The sequence below is a fragment of the Petromyzon marinus genome, chromosome 64, assembly GCF_048934315.1.
Source record: "Petromyzon marinus isolate PM22_M1 ecotype Great Lakes invasive population chromosome 64, UKy_Petmar_22M1.pri1.0, whole genome shotgun sequence".
NCBI lineage: Eukaryota > Metazoa > Chordata > Hyperoartia > Petromyzontiformes > Petromyzontidae > Petromyzon > Petromyzon marinus.
The window spans coordinates 3,598,262-3,619,677 of NC_133730.1; the positions used below are offsets into that span (position 1 = coordinate 3,598,262).

General features: G+C 54.6%; 1 protein-coding gene across 2 annotated transcripts in view; it reads right to left on the bottom strand.

The window, feature by feature from the left end:
• Positions 1-21,416, bottom strand: part of FNDC3A (fibronectin type III domain containing 3A) — a 172,477-nt gene that overhangs the window by 137,429 nt on the left and 13,632 nt on the right. For both annotated transcript variants that reach the window (XM_032977722.2, XM_032977717.2), the window contains exon 2: positions 5,811-5,948. Coding sequence is in view for 1 of the 2 variants with exons in the window: in XM_032977717.2 (XP_032833608.2) it covers positions 5,811-5,927 (117 nt within the window). In the remaining variant the exon portion in view is untranslated. The remainder of the gene's footprint in view (positions 1-5,810; positions 5,949-21,416) is intronic.

The window sequence follows — 21,416 nt, forward strand, 5'->3', positions numbered from 1 at the left end:
CAGATGATAGATAGCTCAACGAAGTGGGCTTATCACGTGGGAATCTACAGCGGGCCAAATACCCTAAACCGCGTGATGTTGATTCTAAATGTGCAGGGGAAAAACCGGAGGACCACAGGAATATAAAGAGACACGCAGACTCCAAATGCACAGCAGGCATCGTCAGGGTCGGGATCTAACCCGTGACCCTCCTGTATACCAGGCGAGGTAGTTAACATCTCTGAGCGAGCGTGATGATGATGAGAGAGAGAGAGACACGCAGACTCCAAATACACAGCAGGCGTCGTCAGGGTCGGGATCTAACCCGTGACCCTCCTGTATACCAGGCGAGGTAGTCAACATCTCTGAGCGAGCGTGATGATGATGAGAGAGAGAGAGACACGCAGACTCCAAATACACAGCAGCAGGCGTCGTCAGGGTCGGGATCTAACCCATGACCCTCCTGTATACCAGGCGAGGTTAGTTAACGTCTCGCCCCTAGCATCCTCTGGGTTAGCTCTCGCAAGCGTCAAGCAGAAACACCCGTGGAGGGAGGGTAAATTGTCGTTTCGTGGGGAGGCCGGGGAAACTTTGTTGGTTTTAGCGGCGAGGGGGGAGGGGGCATCGGGACCCTCGCAATCCGGATTGAGGGCCCGCTGCCCCTGCAGGGGAAGGGGTTAACGGGTTTTTTTTATTTATTTTCAGCGACGGGAAGAACCCCGGAACAAACGGGACGATTCATCATGGCGCTGTGCGGTTGAGCCGTTCGGTATATTTGTTTGGGCAATTTGGCAGGGGGCCCTCGAGTTTAATGCGTTATTTATTATTATTACTACTACTACAGGTAAAGCTCCACCGAGCTATGGAACTCAACGAAGCTCCTCACGTGGATACTTATAGCAGCAGCCAAATAAACATATTTATATACTCCATGACCAAAATTAAGACAGACATCGGGTGGCCGCGTGGGCCAGGATATCAAGCGCGCGGCAACGACGGCACCGTTCAGAGCCGCGGCTTGCGGAGCGAAACGTCGGACGACACGCTGAACGAGCACAAGCGAAGAGCGTCAGCGGCGCACTCGGGGCACATGCTCAAACAAATTCACCGGAAACCAAAAGCGATCAGGGTGCGACGAGTCGGACGTGTTGCAGGAAGGACGATAAGGAGAGAGACGGTCGGACTAGCATCGACAGTTCCCGTCCGTTTAAACTCGGCCCATCGGCTAAAATGTAATCTCCGTGTGACGAGCGCGTGACGCCGACGCAGCGCGACGCGAACGCGAGAGGTTGAGCTCGGAGTGCGACGGCACGGCGTCATCGCCGCAACGTCGCGCGTCCCACGGCCCGCACGACACACGTGAACTGGCGGCCCGGTTGCTCGTCACAGATTGACGTCTGGGCGGGGGGTGGGGTTAGGCCGCGTGACGGGCCGTCGACCAAATCACCCGACACGAGTCTCACGTTGGCGGGGGGGGGGGTGGTCACATGGCCGGTTCTTTCACGTCAATTGTCCCGTGGGAGTTTCGATTTTTTTTATCTGCGGAAGTGCCACCGGGTGGGACTGTATCTTCCCGCGCCTGGCTCCGTTGCCTCCCCCCCCATTCGAATGCCACGACAGATGTGTTTGTATTTTTTTGTGATCCCATGAAGTTAAGTTATCTTCAAAATTCAGAAGAGAGCCGTCCCGCCTTCGTTTGCGAGCATCCACACTTCGAACGGCCCAGGAGCTACACGGCATTTGGCCGACCCCCCCCCCACTCCTTGACTCAACTAGGCCTGAACTGGCTCTTGGCACCGGCTCACTGCAGCCACTTGGCGGGCCATCGGACAAAGACGGTGGGGTGACCGCATCGCTCGGCGCTTTCACATGCGCCCCAGCGGTCGTCTGGAACGCTCTTCCTTTCCGATGTTAGGAAGCGACCGGGAGCTATGAACTTCAACGAATCTGAACGGATCCTCCTCGCCCGATTAAATAAACACCATCGTGGAACGAGATGGTTACTTTTCATTTATTTCAATGTAAAAAAAAGCATGTATATCGTGAAAAAAAGCTGCTACGAACCTCAACGGCTCTTGCAACGGTTAAATAATGGAGATTAAAAAAAAATTCTCAAATAACGATGAATCCCGACGGCTCGCACTTTTGGTCTAAAAAAAGGAAAAGCTGTCAGCTGACGGGAGATAATGAATGTGAGCGGCTTCTCACTTGATTAACTAAAGGACATCGCAGGAGGTAAATAACTTCCTGCAAATGGCTCTCTCATTTTGACCGAGAACCCCCATCGTGAGGATCCGTAAATCTCAGCCGGCTCTCTCGTCTTGTAAAAATAAACAACATTAATAATAATCATAAAATGTATGACTGTACACATACTGGAGTCTGGATCCGTGAACCTCGTGCATTAACAATGAACTCTGAAATCCCAAGGATTTAAGGTGGCCTATAAGCCCTTGCCATTAAATGTAAACATAACTTCGGCTATGTTACAGACAACAAGCGAATGGTTATTTCTACAACGAGCTGGTATAACCTGTCCGATGAATGAGCTACCCCTTCTCCCTCCCCCTCCCTCCTTCACAAACCGAATCCTTAACAAAAGTGCACTGCGTAACCCGAGGCCTTGTTTTTAAAAAAAAAAAACTATCCCCCCCATCTCCCAACCCTCAACTGATTTTTTTTCCCCATCGACAATGCTAGAGAAGAGAGTCGGAGACGTTTCGAAAAAAAAAGACAACTCAATTAGCACAACAGCACAAGGACACTCCCTCCAGGAAACACTCAGCATTTTCAGTCGCGTGGGGGGGGCATTTTCAGTCGCGTGGGGGGGGGCATTTAATCAAGCAATCGTCAACTATTTTGCTCGGTTATGTAACATTAACACCTCCGGTTTTGCTGAAAACAATAACAGATCAATTGGAAAATTTGCCCCCCCCCCCGCCCACCCCCGCAAGTGACAACTTGAACCATAGTCATGCGAACTCTGCGGTAATCCTCGCAGCAGAGGCATTTGGCTGACTGTCGAACAAAGACGATGGTCACCGCGTCGCGGCGCTTTCACAGATGAGCTTCTGCGGCCGTCTGGAACGCTCCTCCTTACGATGTTCGGAAGCCACTGGAGCGACGATGCACTTTTTCAATCAACATTGAAAACTCATTTCTTTACAACTGATTTGTGTGCGTGATTTGTCGTCCTTCCCCCGCACCTCCGATTAGCACGGTTGGCTACGTACAGTGAGCGAAAGAAGTTCACCATACACACACACACACACAATTTGAGCTGATTGGCTCTGTCAGATGGTAAAAAGGTTATGGTTAAACGGACGCTACATCTACGCGATCTAATCCAATGGAAAAAAAATCACGAATCACAAGCTCTGGGCCTAAAATCGGCAGTAGCAGGCTTCTTAAACAAATGCTGCCGCAGATGTTATCGGCAAAAGAGCTCTCAATCTAAACGATGAGGCTCGGTTCAGTGGAGGCAAGGAAGCGCAACACAACAAAAACCGAAACTGTTTACAAACTCATTACTCGTTTGTCCTGACGCATCACGTCACACATTTTAATGGTGCAGATGCATCGGCACACCCCCCCCACCACCCCCCCACCACCCCCGCATCCAAACTCGCACGACACAAAGGGAGCCAGCGCGGTTCGCACACGCGGAATTTTCAGCCTCCGGCTCCTCCATCGTCGCCAACGGTGGGCAGACGCCTCCACGCGCGTGTGCGGTTAACAGCGACCCACCCCTGGTTCATCAAAGTGCGGTTAACAGCGACCCACGCCTGGTTCATCAAAGTGCGGTTCACAGCGACCAACCGCTGGCTCATCAAAGTGCGGTTCACAGCGACCCACCCCTCATTCATCAAAGTGCGGTTCACAGCGACCCACCGCTGGTTCATCAAAGTGCGGTTCACAGCGACCCACCGCTGGCTCATCAAAGTGCGGTTCACAGTGACCCACCGCTGGCTCATCAAAGTGCGGTTCACAGCGACCCGCCCCTGGTTCATCAAAGTGCGGTTCACAGCGACCCACCGCTGGCTCATCAAAGTGCGGTTCACAGTGACCCACGCCTGGTTCATCAAAGTGTGGTTCACAGTGACCCACGCCTGGTTCATCAAAGTGCGGTTCACAGCGACCCACCGCTGGCTCATCAAAGTGCGGTTCACAGCGACCCGCCCCTGGTTCATCAAAGTGCGGTCCACAGCGACCCACCCCTCGTTCATCAAAGTGCGGTTCACAGTGACCCACCGCTGGCTCACCAAAGTGCGGTTCACAGCGACCCACGCCTGGTTCATCAAAGTGCGATTCACAGCGACCCACCCCTGGTTCATCAAAGTGTGGTTCACAGCGACCCACCGCTGGCTCATCAAAGTGCAGTTCACAGCGACCCACCGCTGGTTCATCAAAGTGTGGTTCACAGCGACCCACCGCTGGCTCATCAAAGTGCGGTTAACAGCAACCCACCGCTGGTTCATCAAAGTGTGGTTCACAGCGACCCACCCCCTGGTTCATCAAAGTGCGGTTCACAGCGACCCACCGGCGGTTCATCAAAGTGTGGTTCACAGCAACCCACCGCTGGTTCATCAAAGTGTGGTTCACAGCGACCCACCCCCTGGTTCATCAAAGTGCGGTTCTCAGCGACCCACCGGCGGTTCATGTGGTGACCCAGGTGACAACGTCGATTTGGTGACCCGCGTTAAGGGTCAACTCTCTTCACCCTTTAGCCACGTGGTCACACGACTCAGATAAATGTCGACAAAGGGACAAATGTTTTGTTAACTTAAATAAAAAAACAAATAGCTTATCAAGATCCAAACTCATGATCCACAAACCCCCCCCCCCTCCCCCCAAAGACTTTGACATGTATCTCCCCAAGCCGAACTCTTTTATTTGTCCGCGTGTACAGCAAAAAAGAGAGATAGTGTGGCCACGCCGCCCACAACAACACTGCCTCGTTGTTTCATGTCGTGCCAAGCTGTGCCGAGTCACAAGATGGCACAACGGGGCTTGGGCCACGAGCAGGGCATTGCTCACGTGACGGGGAGGGGGGGTCGTCAGCGGAACGAGACTCGGTGCAGGGACACAAAATTATCGTAATCAAAAACAAAAAAACTTGCACAATTCTGAAGGGCGTGGGGAGGCTCCTCCCCCGTCCCGGTCGCCGTGCACCACCACGGCCACAAACGCCAAAACCACGCGGCAAAAAGAACCTCGCACTGCCACTCAATATACACGTAGAGGTGGGTTAGGGGGTGGGTTAGGGGGTGGGTTAGGGTGTGGGCGTGGGTTAGGGTGTGGTAGGGTGGGTGGGGGTTAGCGTGTGGTAGGGTGTGGTAGAGTGTGGATGTGGTAGGGTGGGTTAGGGTGTGGGTGTGGTAGGGTGGGTTAGGGTGTAGTAGGGTGGGTTAGGGTGTGGTAGGGTGGGTTAGGGTGTGGTAGGGTGGAGGTTAGGGTGTGGGTGTGGTAGGGTGGGGGTTAGGGTGTGGGTGTGGAAGGGTGGGGGTTAGGGTGTGGGTTAGGGTGTGGTAGGCTGGATTAGGATGTGGTAGGGTGGGTTAGGGTGTGGTTGGCATTGGGTGGGTCAGGGTGGGTCAGTGTGGGTGGGTTAGGGTAGGATTGGTGTGGCTGTACAGGCGGGTAAAGTGTACCTGCAATTCTCCACCTCGGACAAACGAATCGATTGGCTAAAAACTGCTTCACGGAACCTCTCCCCAAGTTGCTCCACATTGGCCATACGAAATCATCACCATCAGACTACACACACACACATTATTACACACACACACACACATATTATTACACACGCCACTGGATGCGCACAATCGTACCTGCTGCGAGCCATCTCCGGCGGGTTGAATGAGGGGTATCATGGGGACGTCTCCGTTCAGGAGCGAGGGTCCATCGAGGTGGTGCTGCTGCTCACTCATCGCCACCCACCGAGACATTCATCGAGGCCCCCGGCTCTCCTGCACGCACGCAACAAAGACAAAGGTCCACAGTGTAGCAAGCACTGTTGTTGTTGTTGTAGTTGGAGACTGCCACCTGTGAAGGCCGCCACGATGCGCAGAAGGGGGTAGAGGTGGCCAGCGCCACGCCCAGCCGCCGGTGTCTCCCCGGTTACGACGTTTACGCACCACACCGGGTACTCGTTTGAGGCCGAGTCGACCTAGGGGAGGCCCAGGACCGGTTCAGATAATCGTCACTGGTGTTGGCAGCCGCGAGCGGGAATCGAACCCCAGGTAGCTGTGTTTGTAGCTGTGTTTGTAGCTGTGTTTGTAGCTGTGTTTGTAGCTGTGTTTGTAGCTGTGTTTGTAGCTGTGTTTGTAGCTGTGTTTGTAGCTGTGTTTGTAGCCCAGCGCGCCGACTAATGCACGACCGCTCCTGCAAACAGGACAAAGACAAAAGATCCCCCGTGTAGCCTTAACAGACTGTAGGGGCAAGTGCTGTTAGCGAGCGCCTATGAAGGCTGGCACAGCACACGAGGGAGTGGGTGGCCAGCACCACGCCCGGCCGCCTTTATCTCCCCAGTGCTGATATTTATATGCCGACCCAGGTACTCATTGAAAGCTGAACCGGACCTGGGCTATAGACACACATTAGATTGGTGACACCCATTTATTACTTTAAAAAAAAATCTTGCTAGACATCACGAGCTGAGAATCGGTATTTTTAGGGAGGATCTATCGGGTGGGGGACGGGGTGGGGAGAGAGGTGGGCAACCGGGCATCTCGCGCTCCCAAGAACGATCGCTTAAGGGCACTTTATGAATTTTCATTATCATCTTATTCCATCGGATTTTGGATGGAGTGAGATGCCCCGGTTGCCCACCTTCACTGTGCCCCACGCAAAAATAAAACGGATTATTGAAACCACGAACTTTGGTCGGGTGAAGCCTACGTCATGTCAAAATTAAGATAAAAATTCGGTTGAGGTTTTTGAAATTAAAGCAACAACATATGTACACAGTAAATCTGTAATATGCTCACATTTTATTTCCAAAGGTGTGTGTTTACAAGAGGGGCATTGCCCCACCGTGTTCCATGGAATTGTCCCTCCCTGTCCTCCCCCACCCACCAATCCCCAACACCTTTGCCCGTAAATTTTCATTACAAGTGACAGCCGTAACAACGACACGGAGCGCCAAGTGCCTACCCCCCCCCCCCCCCCCCACTGCCGCCCCCCTCCCACCGCCACTCCCCCGACCCATTAACAACAGCCACTCCAGGAACAAGCGTGGCTTGATTTAGAGGCACCACCGCGCGTGAACCCAGACTCCCATGGGAAGAGTCAACACAGCCACGGCGGGGGGCCGGCGGAGGCCGGCGGGGGGGGGGGGGGTTAACTCTGCACACTCCTCCAACGGCGTCGCCGTGGGTGCGATGGAAATCCGGAGACGGAGTCGGGAGTCTGGAGTCGTCTTGGTGCGGGTGCCTTCGGTTTGGAGTTTGGGGGATCGCGGCGTTGCCAGACGCACGTTAAGTATAGCGGCGATGCCGCCTTGGTGACGACGGGCAGAGTGGGAGGAAGTTTCACGCTTCGGGCTTTCACCACCAATATCATCCACGATACAGGTTTGTTTTTATACCATCCATGACGGCTTGTTTTTTTAGGGTTAGATCACGTAAATACGCCATCAAACCCACAAACAAAAACCTGTGTCATGGAAGAGTGGGGGGGGGGGGGGGCATCACGGACGTCCGGAATGTACAGCTCATTGTGTGTCCCAAACATCGCACCACGTCCAGGCTTTCACGTCTCCTGCTCCCCGCCTCCTCCTCCTCCTCCCTCCCCCTCCTCAAAAACACCGGTGGTGGAACCGTGAACGCATCACAACGTCAAACGCTCGATGCGCACCACGTGGAAAGCGAAAACCACAAAGCCGCAGCATGCGACTTTGGCCATGCAACCCCAAACTGTGAGCCGTGTGGTGTAAACCCAGCGTAGTCTCCGCGCTCCTTCAACGCCCGGAGGAGTCGCGAAACCACTCGATGGAATTGAGCCGCTATCACCACTTTTTTTGTGTTCTCTTTCGGCCGGAAGAGGCTGACGTCGCCCCCCCCCCTCTCCCTACGTCCGAATCCAACATTAAATCATTTACACATCCCTCGGGTCGATCCAAGTCGTACCGGGCCACGCGGGGGGGGGGGGGGGGTGGTGTTCGACCGTACTTCACCACGCGTGGCTATTGCCGGTGGGGAGCGGCGGTGATCGTGTTGGGGACACGGCGGAGGCCCGCTCACGAACCACCAACGGCCCCGGGACTCCCCCCCCCCGCCCCCCCTAGGTCGACTCGGCCTCAAATCGAGCACCCGGTGCGACGCGCGAACGTCGCAACTCGGGAGACGAAGGCGGCCGGGGGCGCGGCTCTGGCCGCCCACCGCCTCGTGCGCCGCAGCGCCGGCCTTCATGAGGTGCTGCCGCCCAACAGCCCTTGCTCCAACAGTCTGGTAAAGGCTGCACGGGGGATCTTTGTCTTGGCTTGGTAGGGGCGGCGGCGGGGGGGAGGGGGCAACTTGCTTGGAAGAAAAAAAACTCCCGTTGCTGGCGACGAAGGCAGCGGATTAAATTTGGGGGGGGGGGGGGGGGAGGGGGGTTGGTTTGCGGGGGGTGGACAGGAGGGGGGGGGGCACACTTAGGCAATGATGTAATTAAGTCTCGCTAGAGCGCCAGTCAGACCTTAAAACAATCCACTGTGGCGCAGAGTGGCAGTGCCTCCCCACCCTGCCGACCACCCCCCCGCCCGCCCCCCCACCCCGTAGCGCCTCAACGGCTCTTGGCTCAGCTGCGAGGTAGGTGGGGGGGGGGGGGGCCCCCCTCCTCGCGGACCCCCCGGAGCAACGTGCACCGCCTTCCCCCGACGGCGCGGAACGACGGTCGTCGCCCCGCGTCGTCGGGTCCGGGTTCGACTCCCGTCCACGGCTTCAAGGACGTTGGGCGGCTCCGAGCGATGTCCGAGCCGCTCCTGGGGAAATCTCACGACCGCTTCGCCGACGCCAAGTCGTTCAACGCGCGTACGGTACGCACTGTACAATCTGTACTGTACAGTACGAAAGAAGTTCAGCATGCGTGCAGTACACACTGTGGTGCTGTGCTCATTGTACGGACTCCATGTACTGTACGGTGAAAAAGAAGTTCAACGTACGTGCGCGACTCCAGGTGCGTGGAGTCGGCCTCCGAGCCATCCCCATGTCCACTTTCCCCAACCCATTTTCGCTCACGAGAATTAAACAAAATCGAGCTCTCCGCCGTGTCAGAAAGTACGACTCTCGGAGAAGCAGTGGGGAAAATGAATAAAAACTCAAGAGGTCAGAGGTCACCAAACCAGCACCAGTAGCAGCTCGGGTTCAACTCCCCGTGGCCCGCCCATCATTAACAAAATCTGTGCGAGTTGAGCCAATGGGGGTCAGCCCCATCACCAGTGACCACACATCAGCAGCAGCAACAACAACAACAAAATCCCATCACATCCCTTATCAGTGCCCTACCTTATCATATTGGTCACCCCGTGTCCTTATACATCTCAACGTTGAACCTACAAAGTCCCATCACAAGGGAGAAGCACAAATAGACACAAATCATTGTTACTTACTAATTCTTTATTTTTGGGCCCATATTGAAACGGCTGTAAACCATATGGACCTTACAACTCAATTTCCCTGTACAAGAATAAGGAGTGAACCGTATGGGTTGACAGGTATGACACCAGAACTGGATTTTCGCTTCCAAGTGACAAAAATTCCGGCTTTGAGTTTGATTGACGCGCGACGAACTCTCTTTAGAAGCGCACGCGAGAGCCATGCCACGGCGTGCATGGAGAGGCCATTCAGGAGGGGACTTTGGCTGCAGTTCCACGACGTCAACTTGTTGGGGGACTGGTTCCGCGTCGTAGCGTTCGGTGCACTGCTGCCTATGAGAATCCTCAAATGGTAAGTGCACTTTAGGCTGCACGAGTTCGTTTCTTTTGGGTCAGATCGCGTCACTATCATCGGTTAACGTTTAACCATATATACACACACACGTACAAGAGGCTCAGTATAATATTATGTAGACGCATCGGTCCCACGACGAGAGCCCGCTAAACACAACTGGAATGTCGTTGTGATGCAGGAGCAGAGGCGAACGGGAAAAAAAATGACCCAACCCGCGATCTCATTGTCCCAACTCTCCCGAGGAGGAATCCGCTTTCGGGTTGCTGACGTGTGCCGTCAGGCGGCAACAACATTCAACGTCTCGGGAACCAAATGCTGCTCCCGGAAGAGGCTCCCAAGCGAACCGTCGGACGTCGTGCCGAGCGACGCGCAGGCACGACCCGAAGGCGCGCCGTCGGCAGAGCCACACAGCAGCACGACCATTACGATGATCTACGATGACCTACTCGGTCAAACACCTCTCAACCTCACCCTACTACTTCCCTCCACGCTCTCAAACCTCTCATCTCACTCTCCTCCCCTCCACGCACTCCCCTACCTCTCCCCCTAACACACGGAATGGGAGGGCACGCATCGTGTCTCCCGTCTCAACCAATCATCCGCGGCCACCTGGGTACACCTTCAACTCCACGAACCAAAAATCGGACGATTGGCAAATCACGAATGCAAAATTACCCCGGAGAAGCCGAGGCCACGGGGAACTGCTGGCGGCTACCGTCGGCACATTCAGCTCGCAGACCGAACTCAAAAAAACGATTTCCCCGGCTGTTGATGGCCACGTAAACCGGCGAACCACTCCCGTCGACTTGCCGCACGTTCGCCACTGCGCCGCTCATCGGAAACTTTGCGCAGAACACGGCCGCGGCGTCACCCCCACCCCCCGCCGGCGGTCGCCGCCGCCGCCGCGCGTGAATTTGGCGTCCCCTGCGTGCGCGCCCGTCGCTCCGCCGACGGCGTTTTAACGTCGCCTGTGCAAAAAATCTGCGACTCGCCAACCGTCGCTCTCGTCCCCGCACTTTAACCGTCTCCCCCCACACCTTTGTCCACCCAGCAGGAGCCAACCGTGCGAATCCGCACGTCCGATTAACGCGGCTGGCTAAGTACGGTGCGGAAGAATTTCAACGTACGTGCCCGCAACACCGGTTAGTTGAGCAGTAGATCGGTTGGTGTGGTGGGGCACAGCGTGGGTACTCCCACCTCTTACAGAACGTGTGGCCAGCGTGGCTCAACTGCAGGGCTGCTATGGTGCCAGCGCCGAGTGATCAAGTTAAAGTGCCGGGTGGTAGCGTGCCACCGGTGACTGGCCGCGGTGTTCGTGCCGGGTGGTAGCGTGCCACCGGTGACTGGCCGCGGTGTTCGTGCTGGGTGGTAGCGTGCCACCGGTGACTGGCCGCGGTGTTCGTGCCGGGTGGTAGCGTGCCACCGGTGACTGGCCGCGGTGTTCGTGCTGGGTGGTAGCGTGCCACCGGTGACTGTCCGCGGTGTTCGTGCCGGGTGGTAGCGTGCCACCGGTGACTGGCCGCGGTGTTCGTGCCGGGTGGTAGCGTGCCACCGGTGACTGGCCGCGGTGTTCGTGCCGGGTGGTAGCGTGCCACCGGTGACTGGCCGCGGTGTTCGTGCCGGGTGGTAGCGTGCCACCGGTGACTGGCCGCGGTGTTCGTGCCGGGTGGTAGCGTGCCACCGGTGACTGGCCGCGGTGTTCGTGCTGGGTGGTAGCGTGCCACCGGTGACTGGCCGCGGTGTTCGTGCCGGGTGGTAGCATGCCACCGGTGACTGGCCGCGGTGTTCGTGCCGGGTGGTAGCGTGCCACCGGTGACTGGCCGCGGTGTTCGTGCCGGGTGGAGCATTGGGGCCACGTTTTGACTTCACGAGTCAGCAGCTTCTCTCCAAGCCGGGAGCCTTCAAGATTCCTGCACAACACCCACACCTATCTCTACCTTGCCAGCCCCTCAATAAAAACTCTGGAGTACCAAAGATAAGAATACGCAAAGGTGACCGCCCATTTGTTTCAACTGCCACGGTGGCTAGATGTTAACCGCCTCTCCTGGTATGCAGGAGGTCGTGGGTTGGATCCCGACCCTGACGCCTGCTGCATATGCGGAGTTTGCGTGTTATCCCCGTGGCCGCGTGTCTTTCCTGCGCACCTCCCGTTCAGCACGGCTGTGCTACGTACGGCGCGAAAGAAGTCCAACAAACATAGACTCGCACAGAGACTCATAGACTCAGAGATCCAGAGACTCAAACAGAGACGCATCGTTTGTTGTCCTCCCCCCGCACCTCCGATTACCACGAGTGTGCTACGTGAGACGTGAAAGAAGTTCAACACGCGTACGTACAAGAACATGGGCGCACAGGCGTGAGGAGACGGGGGGGGGGGGAGATGCTTCCCAAGAAAAATCTTTCTCCCTGCGTTCCACCTGAAACGCACGAGCGGCGGAGACAATGCGCGGATTTTTACCGGCAGAAGAAACGCGGGACTTCTTTGTCTTCGCCAAGACGGGCACGACTTTTCGACTTCTCTCATTCCTCCCAGCACACCGACCCCCCCCCCCCCGCAGACGTGTCACAGGGCTCCAGTCTCATCGCTGTTTTTTTATTTTTTACAAAAGTAAAACCCCTACGTTGGCCCCCCCACAATTAGCGGCGGTCCTTTCAGCGGAGGGCCCAAGCACGGCCAGACGGAGAGAGTAGCGAGTTTGCTCATTTTGTGGCATTGCCCACGCGCGGCCAGACGGAGAGATCAAAGAGTGGGCACACATTGGCGTCGATCCCCACCCCCACCTCCGCATCGCACAATGGCCAAGCGGCACACCCGCGACCATATAAAATATCTCGCGGGGAATCTTCTGACGCCTTACGCCGGTGTTCTTCGGGGGGTGGGGGAGCGGGGGCACTTTTGCCGACGAGACATCATCATCAGTAGTGAGAGGGCCGCAGCCACACATGTGCCGCCGGTGCCGCCGGTGCCGCCGCGTGAACAGCGTGGAACAACGCGGACCCCCACAATATAAACACTTCCTGATTGGAGAGCCGAGCATCATCATAGCACAACCGCCTTTGGCTTTGACATTCCTCCTCCTGGAGGACACGGCTGGCAGAAACCATCAATGGCATCAGGACATCATCAACAGGCTGATGCACACAACGTCTTCGTATCTGGAATTTGTCTCCAGATTTCCCCCCCCCCCCCCCCCAGATTTAATATTTCGCTACTGCTATAAATTTCCACGCGATGGAGAGCCACTTCGTTGAGCCACAATTTGCGGTAGCTGGCTCGCTTCCAAAAAAAGAGCTACGTAGCTCAAGTGGACCTTACCTTGTAAAATAAAAAAACAGCGTTGTATAACATAGTAAATTAATAAATAGCTGCCGCAAAAAAAAACCCCCGTGAGAGACACGAGCCTCTGTGAATCCTACGCGGTCCGTTCTTGGCGAGACACCCAATGCATCGGGTGGAGTGGGGATGGGGGGGGGGGGAATAAGGGCATCGATGCCAGGTATCGTTTATCAGACAGCTGGCATGCGGGGTCCCGCATAAAAACCTCCGCACAGCAGGGCGGGCAGCGGAGCCACTGGGTCGGCTCGCGAACTTCGGAGATCGGCAACAACGATGAGGGCCATCGCCATGAGGAAGGGCCACAGCTATAGCCATGAGAAAGGGCCACAGCTAGTGAGGGGAAAAAGTATTTGATCCCCTGCTGATTTTGTACGTTTGCCCACTGACAAAGAAATGATCAGTCTAATTTTAATTGTAGGTTTATTTGAACAGTGAGAGACAGAATAACAACAACAAAATCCAGAAAAACGCATGTTAAAAATGTTATAAATTGATTTGCATTTTAATGAGGGAAATAAGCATTTGACCCCCTCTCAATCAGAAAGATTTCTGGCTCCCAGGTGTCTTTTATACAGGTAACGAACTGAGATTAGGAGCACACTCTTAAAGGGAGTGCTCCTAATCTCAGCTTGTTACCTGTATAAAAGACACCTGTCCACAGAAGCAATCAATCAATCAGATTCCAAACTCTCCACCATGGCCAAGACCAAAGAGCTCTCCAAGGATGTCAGGGACAAGATTGTAGACTTACACAAGGCTGGAATGGGCTACAAGACCATTGCCAAGCAGCTTGGTGAGAAGGTGACAACAGTTGGTGCGATTATTCGCAAATGGAAGAAACACAAAAGAACTGTCAATCTCCCTCGGCCTGGGGCTCCATGAAAGATCTCACCTCGTGGAGTTACAATGATCATGAGAACGGTGAGGAATCAGCCCAGAACTACACGGGAAGATCTTGTCAATGATCTCAAGGCAGCTGGGACCAGTCACCAGGAAAACAATTGGTAACACACTACGCCGTGAAGGACTGAAATCCTGCAGCGCCCGCAAGGTCCCCCTGCTCAAGAAAGCACATATACATGCCCGTCTGAAGTTTGCCAATAAACATCTGAATGATTCAGAGGACAACTGGGTGAAAGTGTTGTGGTCAGATGAAACCAAAACGGAGCTCTTTGGCATCAACTCAACTCGCCGTGTTTGGAGGAGGAATGCTGCCTATGACCCCAAGAACACCATCCCCACCGTCAAACATAGAGGTGGAAACATTACGCTTTGGGGGTGTTTTTCTGCTAAGGGGACAGGACAACTTCACAGCATCAAAGGGACAATGGACGGGGCCATGTAGCGTCAAATCTTGGGCGAGAACCTCCTTCCCTCAGCCAGGGCATTGAAAATGGGTCATGGATGGGTATTCCAGCATGACAATGACCCAAAACACACGGCCAAGGCAACAAAGGAGTGGCTCACGAAGAAGCACATGAAGGTCCTGGAGTGGCCTAGCCAGTCTCCAGACCTTAATCCCATAGAAAATCTGTGGAGGGAGCTGAAGGTTCGAGTTGCCAAACGTCAGCCTCGAAACCTTAATGACTTGGAGAAGATCTGCAAAGAGGAGTGGGACAAAATCCCTCCTGAGATGTGTGCAAACCTGGTGGCCAACTACAAGAAACGTCTGATTTCTGTGATTGCCAACAAGGGGTTTGCCACCAAGTACTAAGTCATGTTTTGCAGAGGGGTCAAATACTTATTTCCCACATTAAAATGCAAATCAATTTATAACATTTTTGACATGCGTTTTTCCGGATTTTTTTGTAGTTATTCTGTCTCTCACTGTTCAAATAAACCTACCATTAAAATTATAGACTGATCATTTCTTTGTCAGTGGGCAAACGTACAAAATCAGCAGGGGATCAAATACTTTTTTCCCCTCACTGTATGAGGAAGGGCCACAGCTATAGCTATGAGGAAGGGCCACAGCTATGAGGAAGAGCCACAGCTATGAGGAAGGGCCACAGCCACAGCTATGCGTTTGGGCACCACTGCCAACACCGCAACACCGAGCAAGGAGGTTTCACGGCGGACGCCGCTTGGCGTCTGCCACCGAGTTTTGGGGGGAAGCTGTCGATCCACGGTGGTTGGGTTTCCTGTTGGCTAAATCTCCGCTAAGAACGCAACATTGATATAACTCTGGCAAGGTGTGTATATCGAGCGATATTTAAATGGTTCGCGTATTACGATGGAATTTGTATTATTATTATTATTATTATTTTCAATGTTCATCCGAGTTTGAGCCGACCGTCTGCGAGAGCTACAAAAGCCGACACAGACGGACATAGCCCTCCCCCCCCCCCGTGCATTCACGCTTCGTACCCGAGTTGAAATCCCCGCACGGTGCAACTGGTCCCATTTAGCCAATTCAGCCGGGGGGTAGGGTAGGGGGGGGGGGGAAATCCAGATATCTTGTGACCCCAATTTAAATCCCTAGAACTTAATATTGTTGAAGTGATATTCTGAGTCTTTCGGTAAAGTCACGTAGATAGGTTCAAAGAAAAAAAACAAAAAAATAAAAACTACGACGTTTCGATCGCACCACAAGCGTTCCTGATGAAGCCCCCCCATTTACACTTCAAACCCGAGTTGAAATCCCCGCACGGTGCAATTTATTTGTTCAGCGGTCAGTCGTGGCGGGCACTAACTTTGGTGAACATTCAACAGAGTGGAGAAGAGGCCCATTTTGACGAAGTCCACGCGCACGTGTGTGTGTGTGTGCGTGCGTCAATGATAATGGTGATTATATGATATTTGACCTCTCGCCTAAGCCTAAAAAAAAAATCCACAGAAGACCCCAATACCAGTTTAAACACGTAGACTTTCGCGACCAATATTAGCCACAAGAGGTTTCACTGGTTAGATTCCGTACATTTAAATGCGCGTCGTTAAAGCAGCCACGTTTTGGTTTACGTGACAAGCCCTCGCGAAATCGGCCGCGTCGGGTGACGGTGGCGTGCTTAGCGACACACAACATTCACGCGATCCAACCCACAAAAACCATTGTTGCGATGGGGAGGGACCCCACAAATTGGTCACGACAATGCCAGATGAAGATGGGAGCGGTGGCGCCACCTGGTAGACGAAGCGCCGGATTGCACCTTTGGGGAAATTCACGAGGCTTCGGGAGTGTTTAGGATTTGTAGTTTAGGATTCCAGCTATGCAGTAGAACCCCGCCTCTTAACGACGGCGATTGGTTCCACAGTACCGGTCGTTAGGCGATCTGGTCGTTAAACGAGTTTGGCAAATACACATTCAAAGGGCTTGATTCGTTCCGATAGCATCGAAAAGTTTACCCTTTTTCACCCAAAAAAAACATACTTTATCATAGTTAAACAATGGGAAGATACTAACATTATAAACACATATTACTATACACTACACGACTATACCTTACACTACTATACACTACACCACTATCCACCACACTACACCACTATACACTACACCACTATAAACTACACATTGGGCTCTATGGAGGCACGTCGTTAAGCGATTAGTCATTAACAGGGGTGGTCATTAAGAGGGGTTTTACTGTATCGTACAGTGTGGGCCCTTACCTGGTCAAAAAAAATAGTTTAGCTTTTAGTTAAATCCCACGTGAGGCTTCTCACGGGACGGCTGCTCACTTTTATAGAGTTCACGAACGGGTTGGTCGGCAAGTCTCGTTCCAAAAGCAGTCAAATAAAAGGGGGTAGGCGACTGCTCACTCAACACTTCCACTGAAGGTGGAAGGGTCCCTAAACGAAATTTTAAAACTAATTACCAGGTAAGGGCCCCAACGGAGCTAAGCAGCCTCTGTTATCGGAGGCGACCTGGAAATCGCAAATGACAGCCCAACGAAGTGGGCTTAGCGTCAACGTGGACATTTATTGCAGCCGAATACTTTGAACGCGTGACGTCGATTCTAAATGTGGAGGGGGGAAAAAAAAAAACGGAGGACCCGGAGAAAAATCCACGCGACCACGGAGAGAGACACATGCAAACTCCAAATGTACAGCAAACGTCGAACCCACGACCTCCTGTATACCAGGCGAGGTAGTTAACATCTTATAGCCACCGTGGCGTCAGGGTCCAGGGATCGAACCCACGACCTCCTGTATACCAGGCGAGGTAGTTAACATCTCATAGCCACCGTAGCGTCAGGGTCCAGGGATTGAACCCACGACCTCCTGTATACCAGGTGAGGTATTTAACATCTCCTAGCCACCGTAGCATCAGGGTCCAGGGATCGAACCCACGACCTCCTGTATACCAGGCGAGGAAGTTAACATCTCATAGCCACCGTGGCGTCAGGGTCCAGGGATCAAACCCACGACCTCCTGTATACAAGGCGAGGTAGTTAACATCTCATAGCCACCGTGGCGTCAGGGTCCAGGGATCGAACCCACGACCTCCTGTATACCAGGCGAGGTAGTTAACACCCCCCCCCCAGCCACCATGGCGCCACTCTAGATGGAGCTCCACGCAAGCATCATCTCCGGGCTTGCACCCTGCTTAGCTTTCGAGATCCGACGCGATCCACTGTGATGCAGCTGTAAGTACTTCAGTAGCCGTGTCTAAACCAGGGCGGGGAGTGGGGGGGGGTAAATAGTACAGATTGACATTCTGTCCGAGTGCCGTACGATCTTACGGTAACGTCAAAACCGGTGTCCTTCACTCATTTTCAGAGGGGGGCCACTTTCGCCGAAAGGACATCAGTGCGAGGGTGCCGCCACACGTTTTAAACCATTGGCGGGGGTGTTGACAGCAGCACGATGATGATGATTGGGGGGGGGGTGTTTTCGTATTTTGCATATTGTCGGGGGGGGGGGGGGGACACACGTCAGGGGCTACACTAAATGCCACCAAGGGGCAGCCGGGGGCCGGCAGGGCCTTAATAATGAAGAACAGTGGCCCAAACGCTCCTGGAAGCCGCCGCACGTCGCTGAAGAATCCACGTCGTGAATGGGCCATACCGTAACTCACGTCTGGCTCTCTCTTCGCTGCCAACCGGACAACGGGGCGTTACCTGGGGACGCGACCACGCCGTGGTCAGAGCACGTCAAGGCCTAAGGCTAAGTTTACTGCCTGGCAGCGGCTGCCACCGCACGCACCACCACAAACCCGCATAGTCACCGTACACACCACCACATGCACCACCACAAACCAGCAGAGCCATTAGGCATCACTTGTGGCTAAGTGCCGGGTAAACTACCTTATTTGGCCCGGTTTCGTCAAGAGACAGGGGCTAGGGTTTGTTTTACACCGGTCCTGGCTCACCCTCCGATTCACGGTGCGAAAGAAGTTCAACTTACGTACGTACATACGTACACCCAGAATCGCCCCCCTCTGTTTTGAGGCAGCTGCTATCGTGGGACATCTTTAGGGCTTCTCGGGACACTGAGAGGTCCTGGTGGCAGCGGCGGTGGAGATGATGATGGTAATAATGCACCACTCAAGGACAAAGCATCACCGGGCCAGATGGCTCAGTGGTGGGAGAGAGCGGCTTGCAATTTAAAAAGTTGCGAGTTCACATCCTGGTTGAGGGTTGACTCGGACTACAATAATAATAATAATAAAGGTACGGCATTAGCACCGAGCACAAACAGCGATCGCTCCGTCGCAGCCGAGCGAACGAACGCTCAAAGTGGGTCCCCCCGTGGGCGTCCCAAATTTTAACTCCCCCCACCCCCCCACCACTATGTGCGCTCATAAAATGGACATAAACTATTAAAGATTTTTTTATCTTTTACCAGGTAAGCCCAAAACTGAGCTATGCAGTAGCTCTTTTTCATGAGCGACCTGGTTATCACCAACGAGAGCTCAACACAACGCAGCTTCTCGTCAAGTGCAAATTTTTAGCAGGGGCCAAAGACTCTAAACACGTGACGTCGATTCTGAAATGTGGAGGGGAAAATCCGGAGGACCCCGAGAAAAATCCACGCGACCACGGGGAGAGGGTGAGAGAGACACACGAAAACTCCAAATATACAGCAGCTGGTGCCAGGGTCGGGATCGAACCCACGACCTCCTGCATACCAGGCGAGGTAGTCAACATCTCCTAGCCACCATGGCGGATGTCCCGCCGATCACCCAGGGGCCCAAGCGCCGCGTCCTCCCAGGCTGGCCGCGTAACCCTAGGACCGCTACAAATTTATCACTTTTTGTAATTATTTTTTTGGATAATTTTGTTTGTAATTTTTTTGTTTTCTTCCCCCAACACGCACCGGCCTTGGGTCGAGGGAAAGCGGCGGCGGCCGAAACGACGAGTGGCTGCCTCGGCCACGAGAGGCCCTCTACACACGAGCGGCGGGTCAAAGGACCCGGCCACTCCTTCAAAGAGCCACATCCTGGAAACAACACGGGGGCACAATCTCCAGGCACGTGTTTGTACGCTTCGTGTTCCACGGGGCCAAGTGTGCACAGCCCAGCCGACCACACGGCAACGCAAAGTGCATTTGAGGATAAAGAGACTGCGTGTGTGCGCGTGTGTGTGTGTGTGTGTGCGTGTGTGCGTGCGCGTGTGTGCGTGCGAGTGCGTGCGAGTGCGTGCGTGCGTGAGTGTGCGCGTGAGTGTGCGCGTGAGTGTGTGCGTGTGCGAGTGCGTGCGTGCGAGAGTGCATGCGCGTGTGTGTGTGTGTGTGCGAGAGTGCGTGCGAGCGCATGTGTGAGTGCGCGTGTGCGAGAGTATGTGCGTGTGTGTGCCTGAGTGTGTGTGCGTGCGTGAGTGCGTGAGTGAGTGCGTGCGTGAGTGCGTGTGCGTGCGCGTGCGGTGGGCGCAGCGGTTCGTGCGATTCACTACGAAGGCGGCGATCCGAGTTCGATTCCCGGTCGACACCGGTTACGATTACCTGAAACTCGCCTGGGCCTCCTCCCCTAAGTCAACTCGGCCTTAAACGAGGACCTGGTGTGGTGTGTAAACATCGCCACTGGGGAGACAAAGGCGGCCGGGAATGGTGTTAGCCTCCCAACCCCCTCGTGTGCCGTGCCAGCCTTCACAGGTGCTACTCGCCAACAGCACTTGCTCCGAGTCCGTTAAGGCTACACGGGGGATCTTTGTGTGTGTGTGCGTGCGGTAGTCCACAGTGCACCGCGGCATTGAGGGACTATCCTCCAGGGTGATGCGCAATTCACATGACCCGCATTGACCAATGCGATTGTTGCTGTTCTGCTGCACCACGAGTAGAGCTTAAAAAAACGAACAGGTGGCAACCCGTACACCTCCACCTCCTCGTGCAGGCCTTAATAGGCGCTCGCTAACAGCACCGGCCCCAACAGTCCGTTTAGACTAGACGGCGTCAGAGTCGCAGATCAAACCCACGACCTCCCGTATACCGGGCGAGGTCGTTGACATTTATCGCCACCGTGGTACCACTCCGAGCAGGCATCATCCTCCGGGCTGCAACCCGCTTGGCTTTCGAGATCCGACGAGATCCAATGCGATACAGCTGCGAGTACTTTAGTACCCGTGTCTAAACCGGCGCAGATGGGGGGGGGGGGGAGTGTGGGGGCCGGTGGATCCGAGTCGGTGTGTGCGGTAAGTACGGCGTTTAGTTTTTCCTTCCTTCATTTTTTGAATAAATCTGTTTGCGAACGAGCCGGTTCCTCCGCCTCGGCTGCAGCCACTGCCAACCGCGCGACGTCCACGCGGACGTCCGGAGGGTCTGCGTCTGCGCGCTGACCAACGCGAGGCCCCGGCGGTGTAGTTCGTTAGTTAGTTAGTTAATCCTCTTCGTTCCCCGATGGGACTTAAGAGACCCCCCCCGGTGACGTAGACCTTTCTGCTGTGCGGCCTGCGTGCGCAACGGTGTAGCGTGGTTGGCATGGGTCTCAGCGCAAGGAATTCAATGCCCCCGCACCCCCCGGCACCTCCCCGCCCCCTCCTCCCCCTCTTTCCAGCCCCCTCCCCCGGCGTCTCCATCACTCCGACCTGCGAGCCCCCCGGTGCAGTTTGACTGCCCTGCACACTCGAAAGCTTTCGCCACCGATCCGGTGACATGCAGCCATCGGGGTTTGCAAGTGGCCCATCGGCCAGAATAAGTGCCCAGGCCACGCCACACTAAACCAAGTTCCTTGGCACCGGGGCCCGCGCCAGCCAAGCTGCTAAGCCGCCCCCGGTCTGGACCAGCGCAAGAGCCAA